This window comes from Seriola lalandi, unplaced genomic scaffold, assembly GCF_002814215.2.
Source record: "Seriola lalandi dorsalis isolate HSWRI2012SDOR001 ecotype SW California unplaced genomic scaffold, Sedor1 jcf7180002054832, whole genome shotgun sequence".
Classification (NCBI taxonomy): Eukaryota; Metazoa; Chordata; class Actinopteri; order Carangiformes; family Carangidae; genus Seriola; species Seriola lalandi.
The window spans coordinates 709,701-734,479 of record NW_019525385.1 but is presented as its reverse complement, the minus strand read 5'-3'; the positions used below and the strand labels follow the sequence as shown (position 1 = coordinate 734,479).

The 24,779-nt window shown below is 39.7% G+C and overlaps 2 protein-coding genes across 2 annotated transcripts; one reads left to right on the top strand and one right to left on the bottom strand.

Moving 5' to 3' along the window:
* Positions 1-1,496: 1,496 nt before the first annotated feature.
* On the bottom strand, positions 1,497-11,777 carry bfsp1 (beaded filament structural protein 1). The gene is made up of 8 exons (XM_023426600.2): positions 11,258-11,777; positions 10,036-10,096; positions 9,305-9,400; positions 7,435-7,527; positions 5,392-5,505; positions 4,112-4,332; positions 3,393-3,484; positions 1,497-3,100 (listed from the first exon to the last, which is right to left on the bottom strand). Exons 1-8 carry the CDS (start codon positions 11,629-11,631, stop codon positions 2,061-2,063), a joined length of 2,091 nt encoding a protein of 696 aa, XP_023282368.1. The 5' UTR covers positions 11,632-11,777; the 3' UTR covers positions 1,497-2,060.
* A 5,843-nt stretch (positions 11,778-17,620) lies between these two features.
* On the top strand, positions 17,621-22,905 carry prokr1b (prokineticin receptor 1b). The gene is made up of 2 exons (XM_023426648.2): positions 17,621-18,087; positions 21,445-22,905. Exons 1-2 carry the CDS (start codon positions 17,621-17,623, stop codon positions 22,148-22,150), a joined length of 1,173 nt encoding a protein of 390 aa, XP_023282416.1. The 3' UTR covers positions 22,151-22,905.
* Positions 22,906-24,779: the final 1,874 nt, after the last annotated feature.

The following is a 24,779-nucleotide window of genomic DNA, read 5'->3' as shown; positions in this document are numbered from 1 at the left end:
GAGCCTGAGCCAAGGTACTCTTCACTTTACACGTTTTTTTCTACATGTAGCATCAGTAAATCACTGTCATATCAATTTTCAATAATGCATTGACTATAAATCTGAGAAGAATTGGTCTCATTGCATTTAGAGAATACAAAAATGTACTCTGTGAAACAGAGGGAAACGTATTTTATGAGAAATGTGCTTAATCTTTAGAAACTTTCTTGCAACATCACAGCAGAGACGACAAATGATCCCAGCCATGATCTTTAAAGTAGCTATAATCAATAAATATATATAGTGACGAACAGACAAAATTGTCACCTCATTCTGCAGTTCCCCTCAGCTCTATGCTTTAGTGTTTCAGTGTTTTTGCTTCACGACACACAACTTTACCGGTTTGGTTCACTGTCACTGCTCTCATCAGAATCATTTCAGGGCGCTGTTGTCAGCAAAAACGCTCCAAAAACCCACTACACGCTTCCTGAGCTACACCAAAGGACAGACTGCTGAACGCTGTGGAGTATTTAGGCAGATATTTTCTAGTGAGCTAGATGTAGAGCTAAAAGTAGAATAAATGTTCGGATTGCCTTTATTAGGTGGCTCCAAAGACTCCAAATGAATTCTAATATTGTGTCGCATTGCTGGATGTCTAAGTAAGCAACCGTTTGCCATATCAGCTTAAATGGTTATAATATGTCATTTAACTTGTTTAATGTAGGTTTAAGACCAGAGAACAAAAACAACATCTCTTAATGGCAAAAAGAGGGAAGGCTTAACAAAAACACAATTAGTGGAACAGACGGAAACATGGTTTATTAGACAGTAATACATTTTAGGAACTCTACAGCAATGGCAAGGGGGACTACTAATTATCGCAACCATTATCTCATTCGTCTAAATATACCAAACTATCACAAACACCAACTTGATTGTAATACATTTATTTTTTTGGTGTAGAGTTCCATTCACTCTGTCCTGTTTTCTTTTCATTCACTACCTTCTTGCCTTTGGACTTTCAATATTAAAACATATTTTGTTTTAAGCAGCTTATTGTAGCTTAATCAGGTCAAATGTTTCTTATCTATCTCACTAATCATCTCTGACATTGTTGCTCATGTCATCTTCTATATCTGAGATCATCCTTGTGTTTTTCTTCCTCCAACTCTTTATCTCTCTTTAACCATTCTCCTTTCTGGAGACAGGTTGGATCATACTACTGTAAATGCAAAGGACACTGTGACTTCAAGGTCACATAAATAATGCATGAGTTTTTCATGGATGCTGCAGCATTTGAAATAAGAACTCTTAACCCAGAAGGATACTGTGACAACCATCTGTAAGCTGTTAAGAACACCAAAAATATAGATGCTTTTTTAAAAGCCAAGGAGTAATTATTATTATTAACATTTTTGTGCCCATATATACACATGCATTAGTGGTTTTATGACCTATCAAGTAAGTGTGTGAGGTGCTTGATACACAGTGTCTGTCCAAAATCAAACTGCACAAGGTATTTTGATGATTTAATCTTTTTTATTATTCAATATATCAAAGCAAATTAATACACAGCAAAATTGTGCTGAGGGCAGGCAGAGGCATCCAATTGAACAAATGAGCTCAAAGGGGAAAGTTGGAATTCTAAGACAGAGTTCAGAAGGGTGGCACAACTTCTCAGTTTTTTATATGTTTTTCTTATGATTTTTATTGGTGGCATGGAGCTTCGTTTTTCATTCTCCCAAGTTTTCAGACAGTAAAGGACTCATAGCATGATCATGGGCATGAAGTCGAACAACAACAGCAGTACTTATGGAACCAGCAAAACGTATTCTGGACGCAAGACCAGAGACTGCAAGCAAATGGAAGAGCATCGAATATCAGAGCAGGAATGTGTAGATGGTCTTTAAGCATAGTTGGTCTCCCTCAGAGACAAAACACTGGTCTTAATACAGTAGTTTGAGGAACAGTGGTATTTATGTGGTCTGATACTAACATCAGTATTGTCTCCTTGTTTGAGGACCTGGACCATTTAGGACCCTGGTGGAGTTCACTGACTCTTCATGTCAGGTTACGTGGTTTCAATGTTTCTTCTTGCTGGACTTCTCGATCATGGTCTCCACCACCATGGAAGTCTCTTCATAACCTTTAACCTTGTGGCCATTGGAGAACTTCTCCACAGACTCCACCACCTCCACCTTCTCATAGCTCATGGCGTCTGGGGTGTAGCTGCCAGAGCTGGTGCTGGTGCTAGTGCTGGTGCTGGTGGTAGTGCTGGAACTGGAGCTGGAGCTGGTGCTGGCACCACGAGGAGCTGGCTTTGGAGTGGGCCCGCTTGGGCCATTGTCATCCCTGTTTTTCTTGGACTGATCGGCAGCTGGAGTGGGATCTTTAGGGCCGGAGTTTGGTCCAGTGGGTGGAGGGACTGGGTTCGGATCTTTAGGCTGAGGCTGAGGCTGAGGCTGAGGCTGAGGCTGAGGCTCTCCGCTCTTTTGCTTACCTTTTCCTCCATTGTCCTTACCTCTTCCGCCCTTATTATCATCCTTTCCTCCTGCATTAGCGGGCCGGGTGGGAGTGAGAGGCCTGGGACCTACCATGGGCTGAGGAGGTGGAGGGGGGGGTGTACTGCGCCCATAAGGCTCATAGGGAGACGTCATTCCATTGTTGATAGTGACGTAAATGTGGCCGGCTGATGGTGTGGAGGTACAGAAACAGGGATCTGAGTAGCTGCCGTCGCCGGTGACAAGGACGTAACGACCCTTGGTGTAGAAGTCAGCGATTGGCTCAGGTTTCTTGTACTTCCTCATTCTGTCTCTGACGATGTTACAAAGAGTGTCAAAGGCTTTGCTGATCTGAGCTCCATCTGGGACATCCTGTGGAGACACTCCAGTGAGAACAGGTCTCTGCTCTTGTCTCTTCACCCTCTCCTCCTGCACTTGCTCTGATGGGATCCCCTTTGTTTCTTCATCTGGAGTCTCTCCATGGGCTCCCCCATTTCTTTCCTCCTGGCCACTGTCTATCACATCTTTCGGGGTCAGCTCTTTCTTCTTAAGGACCTTCTTGGCCAGGATCTTCTGGCGTGGCTTGATGCTGGTGATATCTTGGATAGCCTGGGTGATATCTGGACACAAATGAAGGCAAAAGTTAACTAGCTAGAACTAGTGAACTAAGAAAAGACCAAAACTGTGTGTGTGTGTGTGTGTGTGTGTGTGTGTGTGTGTGTGTACCTAAATGTACTGGGATGCTCAAGAGAATAAATGTATTACTTTGAATGGTAAGGAGCTTCATTAGCTTTGCAAAATTGCATCCCTAAGAGAGAGTATAGTTGTCTTTAACAATGGCAGCTGATTGCATGTGCACTCAATAGTGATTCTCAATGTAAACCAGCTGTGATATGCTCATGGTGCCCTTACCTCTCCCCTTGCTTGATGCAGTGGGTGTGTGAGTGTAGCGGTAATTAGTGGTGAACAGGGTAATGGGAGTGCCAATTATCGCTGAATTCAACCTGCAGAAGAGAGAGTTGTGAAAAATGTCACCCATGCAACAGTCATGCACCGAAGAACTTTGCTATGCAAGAAAATCTGGTAAGAAAATCAAATTTTTCATAAACGGAGACATGAAGTAACTATGAATAACACACATTTAGCTGATCTGACCTTAAAAAAACCCACTTTGATTATTGTTGTGCCAGTGCAGTGGAGGAAAACGTTTGCTTTCACACAGTGCCATCTGCTGGCTGATTCTGCACCCTATATTAACCTGGTTACAGCCGTATGTACCTTATGTGCCATTTCAAGCAGACCTAACCTCTGTAATGTGGGGGCTTTAATGACCTGAGGAGTTTTACTCTACAGTTACACTCAAGAGCTTTAAATATTTAAACAAAAATAAAGCAGTGCATATCAAGAGGACAATCCTCTTGGATGTGTGGAGACGACCATGAAAGAGCATTTCGATCTTCATGTAGGGAGATAAAAAAAATTGATGGAAACTATCATTGGCTGTAAAAACAGTTTAAGTAAAATGTAAAAAAAAAAACAACTACTCTTTCAACTCTTTTTAACTCATTTTGTGGTGGCCAGTGAAACAAGCGAGTCTCTGTGTGTGTCAGCAGCATCTGGAGGCAGTCTACCTGTTATCTTCGTTCTCGATGATCCTCTTGTACCTCTCCAGCTCATTCTCAAGAGACGTCTGGTACATGGCCAGGTGGCGACATTCACTGGTGAACTTTTCCAGTGACCTCTCAGCTTCCTCAATCTCCTTTCGCAGAGATTCGATTTGCTCGTTGTACATCTGGATCTCATCGTCATAACTCTCCTGTGTGTTTTTGATGGCTTGATCCAACATAGTAGTCTGAAAGTGGAGACAGGGGTAGGGATTAATTATGAAATTATGACTGAAAATTTAAAAAAAAAATTATAAAGTCCCTGGAGGAAATTTCTCATTCATGTCATTAGTAACTAACGGAGTTAGTATGTGTTGCTTATGAAAGTAAAGTAAAGGTCATATTAAAATGATGAAAACAGTGTTTGCAGACAAACACTCAATTGAAGCATTCCTGTGTTTCTAATTCCTGTGAGGAAACACCACACTGTCACATAACATGGTCATGGCTGACATCTAGTGGTATTTCTTCAGCATCTAGCTATTAGCACAACTTTATTGAGGCTGAAGTGTGAAGGCCTATTTAATGCCTTGCTCAGTGAATTTTTATATTCCTTAACTCATACATAAGAAGTGAAATGAGAAAAGTAAAATGAAAATGCCCTTTTAAAAATCATTTTAAAATCATTGAACAGATTCAGTACTTAGTGCATACTTGTGCCTCACATGAGAGTCGCTTTGGATAAAAGCCTCTGCCAAGTGATTACATGTAATGCAAATCAAATGATTACTGATTTGTGACCAAATAACAAGTAAACACTTGTTTTATCTTATTTTATTTTTTGTAACTGTAATCTTTCTCTTTTTTTTTATTATTTGTTTATTTTTGTGTGTTTTTTTATCTTTCTATCACATATCCCTAGTAGTTATCCCCTGACCAGGTTTTGGAAAATAAGACACACCACAGACAATGGGTATTCCTCAAATTTTGGAGCTGAACTGATGGATTGATAGGAAATTAAATATCTTTGGGTTTCAAATGCTAGTCTGACAAAACAAGCAATTTGAAGACCTCCCCTTGGATTGTGATGGATTTTTTTACATTTTATAGACAAAACGATCATTGAATGATATTAATCATTAATGGTTAGCCTCACAAAATTCACAACTGTTCTACTTTTTTGAGTTATGAGTGTTTCATGTGTTGTTCTGTAAATATTGGCCTGGCAGGGGAAAAAAAAGGGTGGGAACTGCACTGCATACAATCAGCGTGAAACCTCTTGTTGTCATGGTGACCGTGTGACCCACCTCGGTCTGTAGGCGCAGTTTCTGGGCCTGCAGCTGACAGAGGGCGCTCTTGTATTCCTCCAGCTGACTCTGCAGCCCCGGCACTTTCCTCTGAGCCAGCAGCTTCTCCTGCTCCTTCACACATTGAGCACAAATCAATGAGAACATGCAGAAAAGTGCAGCGTGTCTTTAAAGCATGAAGGTTACACCACACAAACACACACACACACACAGCTGGCAATCAAGTCTTTTTCTGACGTCTCACTGTATAAAAAGCCTCACTGATTTTAAGTGCATTAGAACAACTGCGTTCCTCACAGCAATAATGTTTTCTGCTGGTCTTCTCTTTAAAATGAGTGTTTTGAGTGCAGTGTCCACTTCACAGAGACTGAATCAATGACAGTGAACTCTTGGTGGATGTTAACTATTGTAAGCAGTGATGGTTCAAAACAAATCATTTTAGTTCAAAGAGTTTAAAATGTTCAAACACTTATTAGAAGCAGAGGACATTATTGGATATTTATCTCTAATAACTCAAGAAGTAGAAGAGAGTTTTGTTTAATAGTTCTGGTTTGGATCTCATTCAAATTGGCTCAAGTTTCATGTTTGTTTGAGTAATTTGTTGTCAAATGTTGCAGGCGTACCTGTAAGTAATTGTATGTTCAGTCAATGCAATTGCAGATAGTAGGCTGGCTACCTCATTAGCCTGCAGCAAATTTAGCTAATTGTAACATTAGCTAACGAGTGTGCCAACAATGACATGTTATTGTAACAGAAAATAAAGCTGGATTTTGTCAGCAAGTTTTTTAACAAAATCATTTTAAAGGGTGTGAAATAGTAAATTTATAAGTATGTAATTTTCTTCTATATAAAATAATGGTACATTTTATGTTTTTTAATTTATTCATTAGCATAGCATGCAGGATGTTGGAGGGTCAGTACACCGCTACATAAGTTAGCTATATGGCTAGAATGTATCCTACATTTCTGATACATTTTCTGGAGCTAGCTTGTCCCACAAAGCCACAAAGTACTACAGCGGCGTAAAATCATGGCCAAATGTAAACGTTTTGGCCCAGTGATGGATGAACATGAAAGATTTGATTAAGAATATTTTTGAAATCTTAGCTACAGTATTTTAATGCTTTGTATTTATAGTCATTTATATTTGTCTTTGTAAATTTTTTGTAGTATTAGTAGATGTAAACTTTGTACTTATGTTTATGACATGAATGATGTAGATGTACAGATAAGTGACAAATTAAAGAAAAAAAGTAGCTTATTAAGGTGATTGCTACCACAAGCTGTACAATATATTGTGCATGTCCAAATAAATAAATAAAACCCTCAATTGGTATTTAAATGATGATGATTTTAGCAAGTGGGGTTCAAATGTGTTGGATTGTAAAGGTCATAGCATATTGTATGACACATATGTTTCTAACTCTGCATTAATTCTGTTTTTTCTTTTAATTTGTCACTCAGCTGTTTAACTGACCCCTGGAGACTAGCAACATCACCAAGCTCCATAACATTAACTCCCCTTTGCTTACCTTTTGTTTTTTCACTGGATTTTAGTTCAGCACTGTAGCATGAGCTGTGGCTATTTAATGCAATTTATACAATTAAATTATTATTGCACCCCGAGCAGCTATGCTTCTGAGAAATATTTGAACAAAAAAACCCATAATTTGCTACACAAATGCCGATCACTGTGGCTGCAGTCCCTCAAAAATTAGCATGCACAGCCGTTCTTCCTGGCATTTGCTACATTGTGTCCTGACACTCTCAAACTGCTGGCCTGTCCACGTGTCCCAAGGACTGTTTGACTGTCTGTCTCTGCTTTTCACACGTGCACACACACACGTATACAACAGCACAGGCGTGCAGACACAGGCAACCAACTGGACTAAGAAGCCAGTAACCTCATCAAGCCTAGACACGTAGCCAGGGCTGACACACATGCAAACACCATCTTCGTCCCTGGAGGCGGCAGTACACACACACACATACAAACACATACACACACACACACACACACACCCACAAACACAGTGACCTCACCTCGGAGATGCCCACTGACACATTGGGAACAAGGGGAAGTGTCTGGTTGATTTGCTGCAAAATGTTTACATAGGTCTGGATCTCTGCGAGGTTCTGGGTGAGGGGAGATCACATAAAAGAAAACATAAGATACACAATTCAGCAAAAAGAAGAACATTGCAGAACTATTACATAACTTAAACCATTTTATCTGGTTTGCTCCCAAATTCTTTCTTATTTACAATGCACTTGTTACTGAGACTCAAAGGCTATCATTTATCTGAAATATATTTATAAATTATGCTAACATTCCTTTACAGCAAAGCTAGTTCTGTAATCCATATGTACACACATGATCTCAGTCATAAAAAGCAGATATATGTCCTCTCTCCACAGGGATCAAAAGCTCAGGAGCACAAGCCCGATATTCATGTAAGACAACTCCATATTCTTTCCCATACAATATAGTATCACCAGTGCCCTTTGAAATGCTAGCTGAATATTGCAGAGGCACGGATTAATTCTTCATAACAAGCAACATTGAGTGGAACTAACAAAGAGAGAAATTGCTCATGCAGGAAAGTTGATGAAAAGTATGCCAGATGCATTTTGTAACACTCACACACAGTTTTCTTTTGTCTAAGCATTTTGCGTTGCAGCTTCGAGCTATTTCTCTTACACAGAGGGTAATATTTCACTTCTTTTGTCTTTTCTCTGTCATATGTCAGAGCCCGTCAAAAGCATTTTTACAATTTCCCTGCAATCATTTCCTCACTCACATCACAGGAGGTAAATTGCTGCTAAAACCCCAGGTACATCACAACAAATCCTTTGGCACCCATGTCAAAGTTTTTGTTCCTTGACATTTGAAGAGTAGCAGCCTGAGGTCAGCAGTGTTCAAAAGCAACACATACTGTTGTGTAAAATATTTTGAACTGATTTTTGATGTAAATTCGGTTTCTTGATAGACTTAAATCCATGCAAAATATACTGTCTGCAAAGATCAAAGATAATGTCAAGGAGAACATATATGGTAATATAAGATGTTGCAGCCCTTTACAGAGCAATATGACAGAGATATCAACAGCTTTGACAGGGTAATATTACAGCCATTTCTCAGTGAGTGGCTTTTATTAGCCCAGTTTCTAAAAGCCATCGATAAGAAACACCATAATGTGAGCATCCATACAGTTGCACACTGTCCCTTCTGTACGTATCTATCTCCAGCATCAATACTGTTTCCTATGTACTGATAAAGCCCACAACACTCTACCTTTGGCCACTGACAAGAAAAGATCTGTGTAGTGGCTTCAGTCATGAGACAGGATGTGTTTGCTTTACCAGAGTTTAACCAAAGCCTGAATCAAAGTGCTTTTTGCTGCCTAATGACATCAAGTTTCCGGTTGCCACTGAATAAAACCCTGGAAGCGTGTTTCCCTCAAAATGCATTTGCCAAAACAAATCAGTGGTGTTTACACATAATTTCTAGGACAAAGGATTTCTATGTGTGTATATAAAAACACATATGTTGAGCAATGAAAATTTATATGGCGTTATAAAAAGAAGAAAAAACAATAAACAAAACACAAGTGCAATAAAAATAGATCAAATCCTGTGAGCTCCATTGAGCTGGAATTTAAACTAATGTGGTAGTTAAAGAGCTCCACATCCTGACGTCCTGATAGACCTCCAGCCATCTGTTTGCAGGAGATTCTACTACTGTAAAAGACATTTTGAGAATGTAGGTGGCTTATAGGTAGGCAAGAAGAAATGATTAGTTTTGTCTAAAAATTCTTTTCAACATGGCAATGGTGAGATGGTTTCCTATCTAAAATATCGAATGAGTCATTTTTATGTCCTCTGAAGAAGCTAGTTATTGGATACCACTGACCTTCTTGTGTCTATCTCTGGTGGAGTTGATGTCGTCCTGCAAGAACTGTGATTGGATCTGGAACTCCAGGTTTCTTAGAAGAGCACTGTCAGCTTCCTGTGAGAGGAGAGAAGAGAAGAGAAGAGAAGAGAAGAGAAGATAAGAGAAGAGAGAAGAGAAGAGAAGAGAAGAGAGATGAGAAGAGAACAGAAGAGAAGAGAGAAGAGAAGAGAGAAGAGAAGAGAAGAGAGAAGAGAATAGAAAAGAGGAGAAAAAGAGGAGAAGAGAGAAGAGAAGAGAAAAGAAGAGTAGAGAAGAGAATAGAATAGAAAAGAAGAGAAAAGAGGAGAAGAGAAGAGAAGAGAAGAGAGAAGAGAAAAGAGGAGAAGAGAAGAGAAGAGAAGAACAATAGAGGACTCAAGGGAAACAAACGGTAATGAAAGGTACAGAGTGAAGTGTATTGAGTTCAACATTTAAAAAAAGAACAGTGTAGTGATCCACTGAACTCTTTCCACGAAAAGTCTTACAAATCAAACCCGGTCTGGAACTGGCGATCTAAAATGAGTTAAGCTCTGTTTTTACACACTTACACTGAAAATGAAATCCTGAATTCTTTGTGCAAAGTTACTGTACGTCTTCAATCAATGATGTTTAAATGTTGAAGAATTCTGATGTATTTATGCATTAAAATGTTGTTATTTATTTACATTTGTATGATTGCATAAACAAACTTAATTTCACCCATACAGTACCTTGTTTAACTGTTCCAGCGTGCCCCGGAGCTGTTCTTGATAGTCACATTCATTTCTATATCTGCAACATAAAACATTATAATTACTCGACTGGTAGAGGTCGCCTAATAATAAAATGTAACGATGCGTCGTAATAAGTGTCATAATATGCTGTGTTATTTTAGTCTAATTGCATGTTTGTGTTGTGTGCTCACAGTGAGACCGCACAGATTAACAAACTCATTTCCTTTTTGAAGCACAATACTGTTTTTAATATGTCAGAGCCATAAATCTAAACTGCACATGATGACTTTCTGTTCTCTTCACCAGCCGATACAACAGTTGGCCGATATTTTTTCTCAGCTCGTCCATAATGTAGTGAGGATTTTCTGCCCACAGACAGCTGACTACACCATGTTTGTAGATAGTTCTAATTAAAGGGTTGGTTACAAAAACATTTTCAGGCTTTCTCTAATGGTATGTAGCAATGCAGATAGTTTTATTGTGCAAGTGTTGAGGGCCTCTCTTATTCATGCCACCACAATAAATACATTGGTGGTGAATGGAATTTTGTTTGTGGTGCTTACGGCGTTGAAAAATGTTTACTCTGGACAATTCACAAACCGTGTTATGAACCGTTTTCACTGGAACAAATAGTCCCTATGACAAAACAATATCAAATCATCTATGGATTATACAGATGTTTCTGGAAAGAGTTGGTACATTTGAATTTGTTTTCTATCAACTGCTGATTGACCTTACGAGAGCACTGTGAACAAAAGTCCATACACTTCCATTTTTTTTAGGAGGTAGAAATCTCAAGGATGGATTTTTTTTTAAACGGTGTACATGAAAAGTGAGAAAATATGCTTTTGTTTTTGTAATTTGGGTGCCATTATTTCAGTTCAATATCGAACCTCTTGTTTTATGAATTCTTCAAACAGAATACAAAACAGTAAATTAATCTTTCATCATCTATTTATGATTACCTAACTGATATAACTATGAGTATAATAATTTTGAAATTTGGATGCATTCAGACATTGATTTTATATTCATGTATAATTTCCTAAACTCCTGGAGAAGAATTAGTTTTCTTTTTTTTACAACCCACATGTATGTTTCTTAATCACTTTTCTTAATTCTCAGCACATTTCTATATATATTTCTAATCACTCCAGCTCTGAGGAAAAAGTTTGACCTTTGACACACAGGTAGGACCAACCACTGCCCACTCTCTTACTTGCTGGTGAATTCATCCAGCATGCGGCAAGCATCCTTCAGCTCTCGGTCCAGTTTGGCACGGTCCGAGGACAGCTCGTGGATGCGTTGCCTGTTGACATCGATCTGCTCTGTGAAGGCCTCCTCCAGACCGCTGGCCTCTTCCATCCGCTGCAACGTCTCCAGCTGCTTGCGGAACACGGCGTTGCGCTGCTCCAGGACTCGAGCCCTGTTGATGTACCGGGCAAAGCGGCTGTTGAGCTCCTGGAGACTCTCCCAACCCTGGATGGCTGAGATGCCTGCAGAGGTTTCAGAGTCCTCGGGTTCCTCTTCAAAGACATCTGAGCGCTCATACTTTTCCTTGCGCACCTCGCGCAGGTAGCTGGTCTTGAACATGGTGGTACGCTTCTCTCCCCTGGGCTGATGGTATCCCTGGAGTGCTTGGTCCCCTTCGGCACCTTTATTGTGTGAAAACTCGGGTGCTCACCCTTGGCTGTCTCATGCTAGACTAAACGCTGCACAGCACTGGCTGGCGGCGAAATAGCCCCCAAAACCTCCCCCCGGCCGTGGCCACGCATGATGTGAGCCTGGGGCCTTCCAGAGGGTATTGTTGCCTTTGTGACAGAGATTAGAAAAGCCATGCTGTTGATGACAAAGCAGAAGCACAAATACAAACAACTGACTGGCCCGCGAAAGCACTGGGTTGTCACACACCATTATTTTGGTTCTTAGTCAGCTGCTTTCTAGATCCCTGTTTGATATGGTACATTGGATGGTGGCCCACCACAGGACAGAGGGGAAATTTCGTGCATAGCAATTTGTGTGGACTCTGGAAAACTATTCCTTTCTAAAGTGGCTAAGTGTTGACACACTGTGCACTGTGCTTAAATAAACTTTTGTCTGTTTGCAGTTAGGTGGTATTTGTGTTTTGGTTAATAATCTCAAAAGCATTACACAAAAATGTTGACATTTGGTGATTAGCAGACAGGCCCAATTACAAAGATACATGGTTATACAATAAAGTGACTGTTTTATCGTGGTATTAGTTCTGTCTATAAACATAATGAAAAATAACACTACTGATCTAAATATCTTATAAAAGTTTAAACCTTTGTTTCTCCACATTATGTTGTTTGTTTTAACTGAAACAATCAAACAGCAGAGTCCATATTCAAATGCAAAGTATGTGTTTTGCTAGGAAGCTGAAATATTTCTCTCTTTATTTTTTTGATAACAAGAAAGAGAGCTTCTAGTTGTTTTCATCAAGGTGTTTTAGCCAACATCTCTATATTTCCCTTTTCATATTTCCATTCTTTCTCTCCCACTTACTGTAACATTTAGCAAAGATGAGCGTGAGACAGAATGATTCAAGAGTGACGAGGAGGCAGAGGACCCTCTGCTCTGGCTTGCTCTCTGCAGGCTGTGGTACAAGGTCAGTCAAAACGTCCCTCTGGACAGATCCAGCAAGCTGTCTCTGAAACGGCTGAATGAAACACATGTCAAATGGCTTTACATCAGCATTTCAGCATATTTTGGCCCCAGCAAAGCCCGTGGCTCGATGGCAGACTGTGGTATTTAAGCTGCAGTAAGAAAATTTAACTAATAAACAACTTGGTGGAGTTAAATAATGCTCTATAGAAAATGTCTTTCTTTCTCATTCACAGTCGTGAATTAAATATAACCATGTATCCATCTTTAAAAGTGCAATAAACAGGTAGGAAGTAGTAGTACTAGTAGTAAATGTTGGGTTTAGAAGAAAAAATCATTCCCTTACCCATTAAAAATGACATTCACAGTATTTTTCTATTGTTAAGCATTCATCACTTGCCATTTCCCACAGCACCAAAAGCAAGTATGTTCCTTGCAACTAATAAGCAGTCTCTCCAAGGACGCCCGACTCCTTGCCTGTGTCAATCTCCAGGAGTATGCTGGGATTGGTATCAGTTCACTAACACACTAGATGCATACATTATAAATCAGTCTGTCCTTACGTATGGTGGAATGGCTCCTAAAGAGTATCCAAGTGACATTTCCACAACATGTACTGATTGGAAACAAATGAGCTCACGGAGACATTGCTCATTTATAGACCGTACGAGCTCCAGTGTCATGTTACCGGTGTGGAAAGAATTGCATACTGCATGACATAAACTAGTAAGGTGCACATCATTCTTTCAAACAAATATCACTTAGATTTCATTGTGAAATCAGATTCCAACCACTTTCCACACGCTGGAGGAAATGTAGAAAATGTTGGAGAGAATGTTCAAGAAAGCTTATTCACAAAGTATATTTTTTTCTGTAGCTGAGACTGTATTGAAGATTCCCACATGCAGATTAATACGCTCCTGAGTCCCACAGAAGCAAGTAAACCCAGCAGGACATCCAGTAATTTGCTGTCACACAACTTCACTCACAAACAGAGACTGAAAGAAAAAAGTTAATGAAAAAGAAACACAGAGAACACCAGTTTGAATGGATCGCAATGATTATGTGGTCGAGCACTGGCAGTGCTTGGACTCACAAAGTCAGCGCCCCCAGCAGAACCAACATTTAGCCAAAACAGACTCCCTTGCTTCAGATTTAAACCCCACATATACATTGGTATGGATTCTGTTTCACTGCTGCTTATTCCACCGTAACGTTGTCATCAATAAACTACCTCAGTATCTGCCCAGTATATGTTAACAGACACCATAAATTTTATGTCTTGTGCATATTCTTCATGGTTGAAGAGAGAATGCTAGGATCACATTGCCTCCTTTTCCATCTATATTCATTGGTTACGAGTGTCAGTAAATCCGAGGACTGGGTGAGATTATAGAGCTGTCCAGAGTTGGAAATGAAAGCCTAGTGTTTATCTGATGCTCAGGCCTCCTGGGCTACAGTGACAGACACTAGCAAAGCTGAGCAAGTAGCCGCTGATATTTAAAGGGTAATAAAAACTAACAGGAACATACAAAGACAGTTCTCTCATCTCTTGTGAGCTAAGGGAACACATGAGTTCAAGATCTGGAAAAGAAAACAAGTTTTTTTTCTCTCCACCTTGTGTCATTCACAGATGACAGAAGTTGACTCCTGGTTCACTTGTGTCTCTTGTTATCTGTTATTATATTTAAACTCCGCTGACGATCTCAGCCAGCCTGCTGCACTCAATATGAGAGGACACAAAAAGCCATATCACTGCTATTGACAGATGATTGTGAGAGGTGATATAAAAACCAACAGTGCTAGCTCTCCATCACAATAAGAAATTGATCCTAAAAAGTCATCAGTCCTGCTGTCTGTGCCTGTTTATCTGCTGTTCAGGATGGTTGGCCACGGAGATATGGTAGTGACACCCCCCCACCACTGCCACCACCAAAATAAGACATGGTTTCTTGTCAATAATGATCACACATATTCCTAAACATCTCTGATGGATTTCTTTCCCCAAAGCCACTATGCAATCAGGGTCAGTAATGGCCACTGTGAATATAGCGCTTGCAACCAACGATCACAAATAAATACTTACATGACATCCTGTTCTCAGCTGGTTGAGATTGAGATTCCCCTTCATCTTGGATGTTTTCCTTTTTTACCCAAGTCCTGTTAAGATTGCAAGCTAGACACATAGTACTATGAATTCAAAGACACACAAAATTGATTATTTCTCCATTTTTACTCAACACTGAAATTTCCACTGTCACAGTGACGACCCATTGAATATGGTGCAATGTGACATGAATTCCAACACCATTCATTTTCTTGGGTACACAGACAAATCACTTTGTAAGTAATTACACACAGGTCACGCTTGACTAACTAGAGATGCAAAAAAAAAAAAAAACTTTATTCAAAATTCACCTGGCAGCTGTAGTATTTTCCCAGAGAACTGATAGAAATAAAGGAAAGCAATTTAGTTTTTACCTGCTCAGGAAACATGTGTGAGAGGAAAGATCATTATTGTACTCTCTGGCTTCCCTCTTTCCTACATCCCTGGCTTCCAGGATTACAGATACAAGCAAAACAAAATGTCACTCAAATTGTTGGTAAAAGTACAGGTTGCTTATTTACACAGTGGTGGCTAATGAGCAAGCTACTTGCTAACCTGCATGCACAAACATTCCAGCAACACAGAGATGAGTGAGAAGTGTCGGACGGCAGTTTCTTCGTTCCCAGTGGGTTTCACAGTGATAATAAAATGCCAACGGATGTGTGTCTTGGCGGTCAACGCATTTGGGGTAAAATTTCAGTTTGGTTGAACCTTGGGTGGCAACGTCTTGAAAACCAGAGCAGTGCTACCTGGGACAGCGCAGCCAGCCTTGCTCTGCGTGATGTTGCACTGCCATGCATGAAAGCAACAGATATATCTTTCAGGAGCTGGTGGAGACAAAAAACAGAGCTAATAGGGGAGAGAGTACTGTTCTTACATTCGCCAGGGGGATATGTTCTATGCTAATATTGCTGTATGTGTAGACAATTGTTGCTGACAAATTCACTATAAACTTACAAGGCAAGTTGTGTGTATAGCTTTTTTCAGCTGGTCACAGGTGGCCAAGAAAAGTTAGTGCATGTTTAATATCAAAGTAACTCATCCCATTTGTAGAGACCATGAATTTAGTTATGATCAGAGATGAGAGACAAATATAGAGACAGTTTCACCAGTTTATCCTTATGAATAATGAACAGTGCAACTCCTTTCTGATGATTTAAAGAGGATCAGTGAGATTCAGTCAACAGTTTGCTACCTATGACATAAAGCGCAGTGCACTGTGATAAACAAGAGATGCGGATATATTATCATGGAGAGACTGCATGTGAATGTCCTGTTATTTAAATGTTTGCCTCCTTCATCCCTCTTCAATCTTGTGAGAAATAGAAATAGAGGAAGAAATATTACCATAGCCTTAAACATAAAGAACATCTTGTGCACAGTATGTAAGCTATTTATGGACAACCATTTAGCTTGAGAACTTTCAACCATTTAAAACCTTGCGACCACCCACATGTGCACGCGCACACGCGCCCACCATCCTCTTCCACACCACCTGCAAGACGAGCGACGTGTGGTTTCTTCTTCTTCTTCTTCTTCTTCAACGCTGGTCATCGTCGGCTTTGTCACTTGAGGCAGAGGAGAAAGAGAAGCAACTTTTAAAAAAATTTCCTTTCGGAGAAGCGGTCCGGAGGAAAGCGGAGCGGAGCGGCAGCACATACAGTGAGGCTGATGTAGCGACCTTCTGTCTACACTGGTGGGATTGTCCAATAATAAAGGACTTCGACTCGGTTCCACAGAGAGGGCAATTAGATTAGTTTTTTTTATTATTGCTATTATCAGCTCAGAAAAGTCGCGGAATCTACATTTGCTGGTAAGTACCTGAAATGATTTGTTTCAGCTTGCTGGGGTTTTAATCAATGTCTTACATAAAGAAAGAGAAAGCGTTTCTCTATCACCCAAAAGTTTACCTTTGAGTCTGTTTTTACTCTGAATCTAAATTCACAGACTGTGATCCCCCGCAACCCCCCCGCAGACTCAGATTATCTATAAGAGCTTAATACTCAAGGACCTGAGACCTCTTGCAGCTTATAGAGCCAATTAAAGTACATTTTTTGTTCTGCAGATTTTTTTTCTTTTGCATGGCATGGCATTATATAGAGATCTCCTTAAGCAATAACTTCTGTCTTTTTTTTTTTCTTTTTTTTTTTACCTAGAATTATATCAGTGGGGATCACATAAGTCATGATTGTGAAAGCTAGGTGGAGATCATATCTGCCTCTCTTGGTTTTGGATCTCTCTTTCTTGGTGGTAGTGTGCTGTGTTTTTGTTTAGCAGCCTGATTAATTGCCTTGCGCAGCTGTATCAATACAAATCTGTTTTTATCTGTTCAAATGTGCTTGTGTTTCTTTTAAGTGGCTTTATTTTTTAGTCTGGGTTCGCTCACATGCATGCTGGGGGATTTAAGTCACCGCTTTTGCAGCAAATTAAAAATGCCCTGTCATCACCCTGAGACTAGTCTGCGACGCTGACTTGCTGTAAAGTGACATGGTCCTAATAAATTACATGAAGGCCTAGATATAATGACCTCACCCACGAACATTTTTCATCAAAAAAGATCATAGAAATGTCACACATGCCAGCATGGTTACGCCTGAAGCACTGAGATCATGTAATTTGTTCTGACTATATCTTGTTGCCATGAATCCTGACCCAGCATGAGTAATGCTGAGATGGGAACTTTCTGTTCCAGGTGAGATGTGCTTCTGTGTCTGACTCAGCCTGTCCAGATTTTCATCATTACAGAAACAACTTAATTGAGGATATACCGAAAAGCATGACCCTTTCGCACCTAATTTATTGGATCAAATTGTTTCTCTAAGTTACCAAAATAAGAGTGTGTGCTAAGACATGGGAGACACCAACATCAGCCACATGGCTGCAGCTTATACAGAGATGCAGGAGAGTCTCCCGGCAGGAAAGTTGGATCATTACATGGACAACTATGATATGGACTATGGCATCCCTCCTGATGAAATCCCAGACACCACGCAAGGCCAGGCCTTCTTTGTGGCCACCATCGTTATCGGCGTGGTCCTTGTCTGTATCATGCTTGTCTGTGGTTTGGGAAACTTCATATTCATTGCCACACTGACACGCTACAAAAAGCTCCGCAACCTCACCAACCTGCTTATTGCTAACCTGGCTATCTCAGACTTCATTGTGGCAGTGGTGTGCTGCCCGTTCCTGGTGGACTACTATGTGGTTAAACAGCTTTCCTGGAATCATGGACTGGTGCTGTGCGCCTCTGTCAACTATCTCCGGACCGTGTCACTCTACGTGTCCACAAACGCACTGCTTGCCATTGCAGTTGACAGGTGAGTCTGTTAGGGATTTCATTTTTTTCTGAATCTTTGAGTGTGTCCCTGTGAGCACAAACATTCGTTTAATTCAAAAAGCCACTGCTTCTTACAAATAAAAATAAAAATCCTCCAGTAGTGTCTACAAAAATTTGACTGAAGAAAGTATCCATGTTTTTTAAATGTCCATATTCTCCCTCACAAATAACCACATTGCTCTACAGCTGTAATTTAAAATTACATTACATTCCAGTCTTTCATCATCCTGCTGTATCCATGAGATTTAGAGTTATTGAGACACTGATGCAATGCTTTTTTCATTATTTTTATTGGCAGATTCAGTAAACCGATTTGTAGATTGAAACTAACGCTAACTCCAGGTACTACAAAGTACCACCAAGCTCCTGCAAGCCTAATCACGGTGGTTATTTACTCTGTAACGGTTCACCGCTACTTGTTATATTCAAGAGAGTAGTTACTTTCATCAATGTTGCAGTCCTTTCTTGGCATCAACTGGCACCGTGCATGCAACTGAGGTTTGGGGCCTCAGATTTGTCTTGATGCATAACTTATCAAAATAAAAGATTTGTGTTCCTGCACACTATCGCCAGTACTTCAAAGATTGTGTAAAAACATGATTTAGTTTTGATTGTTAATTATGTAAAAAAGCTCAACAAAAAACAGTCCCCCTGCTACTGTGTTCATGCATGCAACAGGCAGAATATCCTCTCATGATGAGTCTATCTCTAGATTCTCCTGTATCTGTACCAGCTGCATCTTTTTAGCCCTTGGTGCTCTGGCACAAACTTCAGATAGATTGAGCAGGAATGCATGTAGCTTACATGCAGAAACCACTGCAATGCAATATTCAATTAGACTGGGGTGGAGCCAACACTCAGCATCAAAGTCCATATGACTAAATGTAAAAAACAAAAAGAAAACATGTGAGCATATCTGGCCCCTCCGTCAGAGACTCACCAGAAGTACGCCTACTTTGATTTAAGTGAACTCAGTATTTGGTAAAGGTTCAGGAATGATCGCCCTCAAGGTTAAAGGAAATCAACATTAACTGGTGGCAAGAGCCGGGATGGCAACCCATCTTCAGTGTCTTGTTAAACACTTAAGTGAACATATCAGAATGTTTTTACCAAATGTATCTGCTAAATGTTAACATAATGCTGCAAGTCAAAACTTTAGGGAGAGGGGATACCAAGCTTACAGTGTACTGTGTTTAATTAACATGTAGGAAAAGAACGGAAAACTGAACTGATCATTCACTAAAACAACAGGCAAAAATAGTTTCTTTGTTGTGCAAAAGTGCTGAAGGTGAGACAAAAAGTGAGGTAACATAGAACCGCAGACATTTCAGTCCTTCAGACTTGCGTCAGTGCTGACATACAGGGCAAAGGGGCAATCAATGACCATGTTCAGTTAATTAGAGGACGGAAGCCACAGTCCAGATACACACATAGGCTCAATAGGCTCAATAGGACATTTTGACATGTCACAGGAGGAAAAGAACAGGTGTAAATAAGATTAATGATGGCTGGGTTTCATTTTCTTTGGTTTCAGGGTTCTAGTATTGTGCATGTTTCACTGCGTGTTTCACACTGTCATGGCTCACTCGGTCACTTGAGAAGAACAGAGCCATAGTTAATATTATTAGTCACATACGTGCTTTTCCTGCAATGGCAGGTCAAAATGTCTCCTGTGAAAAGGGCCTGCATTCACAAATACTGAAGAGGCCACTAGGAGCAACACAAACAAAGCTTGATAAACAATAAAAAAGGCCATGACTCTGTTAAAATGCTTTCGAGAGCAGTACAGATCACAGTAATTCGGTCTATAACACTTCCTCTCTTTGTGCATGAATGCGCACAACACCCACAGATTCACAAAGAAGTATGGTTCACATTTTAGATGCCTTGTCAGGAGTGTTGTTTGATTTATGCCCCAAACATAACATTGAGGCTGGATAATGTGTTCAGTGTGCCAATGTAATTATTTTAAATTATTGTTCCGTCAATAATCTTCCAGAAATTGTTTGAGCTTTTTAGTATTGACAAAAAGCAACAGCTTACTGTCTGCAGCTTATTGTTATAGAGAATCCACCCAGTGCCAAACTACTGGGTGATCATTTACTACTTTGTGGATGGTGCGCAGTATATTTAAATGTTAAATATTCAAGGGATGTGTGCACAATAAAGCTGTGGAATGGAATTGAATAGGACAACAACATCAGAAAATAAGTATCAAAAGACTATTTTTGTCTGGAAATATTTTTTGGTCATTTGATCAAGACAGAAAAGAATGAGAATAATTACAGAATAATTAAATTTAACTATTAACTAACACATTTAAAAAGCATTTAATCAAATTAGACACCAAACAATTTTAAGATTGGACCATCTGTAATCTAAAATTTAATTTGAAAACTTAAAAGTGCATTAATCAGTTTTAATCAGTAACATCATTACACAGCCTCCTCAGCACAGAGAACCATCGGCTGTGAGAATTTAAAATTGTTTTTTTCATTTCAGTTTATGTGTATGTTAAACAAACCAGATACGTCATGTAAACAAGGCAGTTTTACAGTCAGTGGTAGGTATATTTTTTAACTATGTCAGAGCCAGGCTAGATACTGTAGGTGTTTCTCCCATTCCCACTCTTTACAAATCCAAACTCAATCTCTATACCTCATGCAGGAAAATTTGATTCATATTAATCTTTGCATCTCACCTGTAAAAATGAACCACTTCTTTAAGTTGCTTTTCCCACACTGAATGACAGTACGACATTTGCATGTAAAATCTAGATGTCAGCATAATGTATGCAAAAAACTTGTGATTTATATGTAAATTCAAACTTTTTCGTTCAAGTGTGTCCAAACATTTCACTTGTACTGTATATTTGGTAAGTGTATCCACGCTATGAGCTATTGATATTAAATAAGGCAGTTTTTTTTCATTCTAAACATATTGTAAATGAAAATATGAAACTTAATATAGGAACATATGAAAAACATGAATAACCTACATTTTTTATGTAGGTTCACGCATTTACGTGACCTGCAAATCAATTCAATGGCCATTATATCAGTGCCACCTTCTTGATTTACATATGGATTACAGATTGTGCCCTTAAGTAACAAAAAGCCTCCATACTTTTGACTCCATAAAAATGAACTTCAACTAATATGAAAAATTCAGTTCACTGAATAATGGAGCATGGTGTAATGAACTTCCATGAGTGACGGAGAGCCATTTGCCAAATGTATTGAGTCTGCACAGCATTTTATACTGCTAAATAGGCTGTTTGGACTGTATTATGTATTCCCAGCCTTTTCAATACAACAATATGTCTGTGTTCTTCCAGGTACATGGCGATAGTCCATCCCCTCAGGCCTCGTATGAAGTACCAAACCGCCTACTGCCTGATAACAGGAGTTTGGATTGTTCCCATTCTGATATCAGTTCCCTCTGCCTACTTTGCCTCTGAGACCATGTACCCTCAGGGCGGCACCACCCCAACCACTCACAAAGTTTTCTGTGCCCAGATCTGGCCTGTGGACCAGCAGGCCTACTACCGGTCCTACTTCTTGTTTGTTTTTGCCGTGGAGTTTGTTGGGCCTGTGATCGTCATGGCGATGTGTTACACCCAAATCTCCCGCGAGCTCTGGTTCAAGAACGTCCCAGGTTTCCAGACGGAGCAGATTAGGAAGAGGCTGCGTTGTCGCCGCAAGACAGTGATGGTCCTGATCGGGATCTTGACAGCTTACATCCTGTGCTGGGCTCCATATTACGGCTTCACCATCCTGCGAGACTTTCATCCAACACTCATCTCCCGCCAGAAGAACTCACTGGTGGCCTTCTACATCATTGAGTGCATTGCCATGAGCAACAGCATGATAAATACCTTCTGTTTTGTCACTGTCAAGAACAACACGGTTAAGCACTTGAAGAAGATTGTACTTCTGCGCTGGAGATCGACATATGCCCCCAATAAGACTGTGGATGAGATGGATATGAGGACCTCCTCCATGCCTGTAACAGAGGAGATCGAATGTATTCACCTGAGGTGAAGAGAAGAAAATCTGTAATCTAACAGTTGAGATTCGGACTGTTGACATACAGACACTACATAACTGAAGGAAATGATTGTGAGATTTGACATGGCATTTCTCTCATGTTTAAATCATATTTTGGAAAGATTACAAGCATTATGAAGCAGCAGGAAAGGTCAAACCCCATATACAGTACAGTACATTGATTAAAGGGCAACATAGGTCAAACTTTCTTGGTCAACAGTACATGTAGCATTTCTATTTGGGGTATTACTAGAATATAATTGTTGTGCATACTGTGACTATACAGTGTATTGTGAAATGCTGAAGCATACTGCATGTATAAGATATACAGAAGACTTAAAAATAATAGCAGCTGCTGCCGTAACTGATCCATGGTGTTGGCTACCTACTGTACATGAGGTCAATGTTTGTATTGCCTGTATATGTTTAGATGAAATTGATTTTCAGAAAGGTCAAATGATGCCTGACACTAAAGAAAAAACCCTTGCATTGGCCATTGCTGTTGTAATTCAATTATTGTGTTTTCCATTCATGTTTTTTGCTTCTAAGAAATTTTTATTTATATTTTTTAGTCGTGTTGTCATTTTGTGGAATGAAGAGTATGAAGAAGGTTCCTTTGAAGACCCAGCAAGAACATCTTTTGAATGTCTTAAAAATATTTTTTTCTCTTGATTATGTGTCATTGAAAGGAATCAGTGCATTTTCTTGCATGTTTTATTTGTAGATTAATGCATTTCATGTGTGCTTATGGTAATAAATAATGAGTCACTGGGGGAAAAAAAGTTACTTACTTACTTACTTAAGTTGTACTTCAGTTGTCCTTTTTCCTGTGCTGTATGTTAGTTGCCTTTAACATCCATGGTTACATTCATTATCAGTTGTAAAGCCTACAGCTTTGTGACCATTATCACAAACCTTGTTATGTGCAGACATAGTGAGGGGCTAAAGAACACCTGCTTCACTGGCTTTTTTTTTCAAACATCCCCGGTTTCTTACAGATTTGTTTGTGCTCTGGGTTTCTTCTTAGAAACCAATAGAATCAGGAGTGGTGTATCTGTTTCCTTTTGGAAAACACTACACTGGAACAAGTGCCACAGTAAACACCCAGAAAGATTATTTAAAACACGAGGGCTATTTCCACCACTTGTGCTGAGTCCCTATAAATAATGTATTTAGATATATATATCTTTCCTGTGGATAAAATAGAAATGCACAGTGACTATATAAAGAACTGTTGAAAAGTTTCCACCATAGCTACAGAAAAACAAATGAACAGTAAGCTACAGGGTGCAGTGTTATTCTCTCAGAATCATGCAGGGATTTGTTTATAGATGCACTTATGACATTCATCTATTTTTAATTTTAAATCCGATTGTTGAACATGTGTGAAGAACCCAGCTAGTTCATGAATTTTACATGTCCCTATGTGCCTGCCTCTGAATAAAATTGTAGCAAAACCAAAAAAAAACAACATATTTTGGAGATACATACTTTAATTGTCACAGCCCGAAATGCATCCCAAATAGTTTATATATACATGTGTGAGAATAAATCTTTTATTCTCTGCATCTTAAATTTGGAAAATTAGTATTCATACATTGATATTGGACAATTCTGCAAAACCTGTGGAAAGATCTCGGTTACACTTCATAAAAAAGCAAACTTTAATGACAGGGCTGTGGGAGGTTGCAAACACTGTTTACCTGCATGAAAATCTGACTTTTATATCTGACACCTATCCACCATTCTGACCATCACATCTTTTGTTTACACCTCACTGCAAAGCGTGCACACTACTCTGCACTGGCACTGAATGTACAATATGAGGTGCACAGTCATCCAATATGACTAATTCCTAGGAAACTGCTGAGGGAAGAGAACCGGATCATCACAGGACTAACAGGTAAAGGTAGGCCATCCTAACTTACAACACCTGACAGCATTACTACCACTGAACCCCTGGCCTCAAATATGTTCATGGGCAGCTGAACATTGGAGGCCCTAAAGAGTTTAACATCATCTCGCAACCACACGGTCAGGGCTCTTTCATTGTACGGTATTGTGTGTCACTTGATGTTTTGTCTTCAACTGTTGTTAGGTGACTGCTGAAGGGAATTGACATTACTGCTTCAAATTCATCGTCACTATCGAGAAGAATCATCACTTTGGGGTAAAAGACTGCTTCAATGAGTTTCTCTCCAAAACGCATCGACTGTACATTTCACTGATAATCCAAGTTCTTGCGAAATATTGTCTGAGCTCTTCTCTCTTATGCGGTAAGGGTTGGAACCATGTGCTTTCATGCTGGAAATGTCAGCTGACACTTTCAGCTTCTCTTCATGTCATGATTCAGTAGTTTACCTTACATCTAAAGGACAGGGGACAGTTCTCTGATGACCACATACCACACATGTTGAGACCAAAGATTGTTTTGAAAGAGGAGTGAAGACAGCCATCTGCACATTACTAACCCACTTATACTGCTCGGGGTCATGCATTGCTTGAGTCTACAGCACACAGGCTTAAAAGGCATGATACATAATGGATAGGCCACTAATCTATCAAGAAACTCAAACAACCCAGAGGGGGAGGTGGCAACACTGCTTATATTAAAACAGGTTCT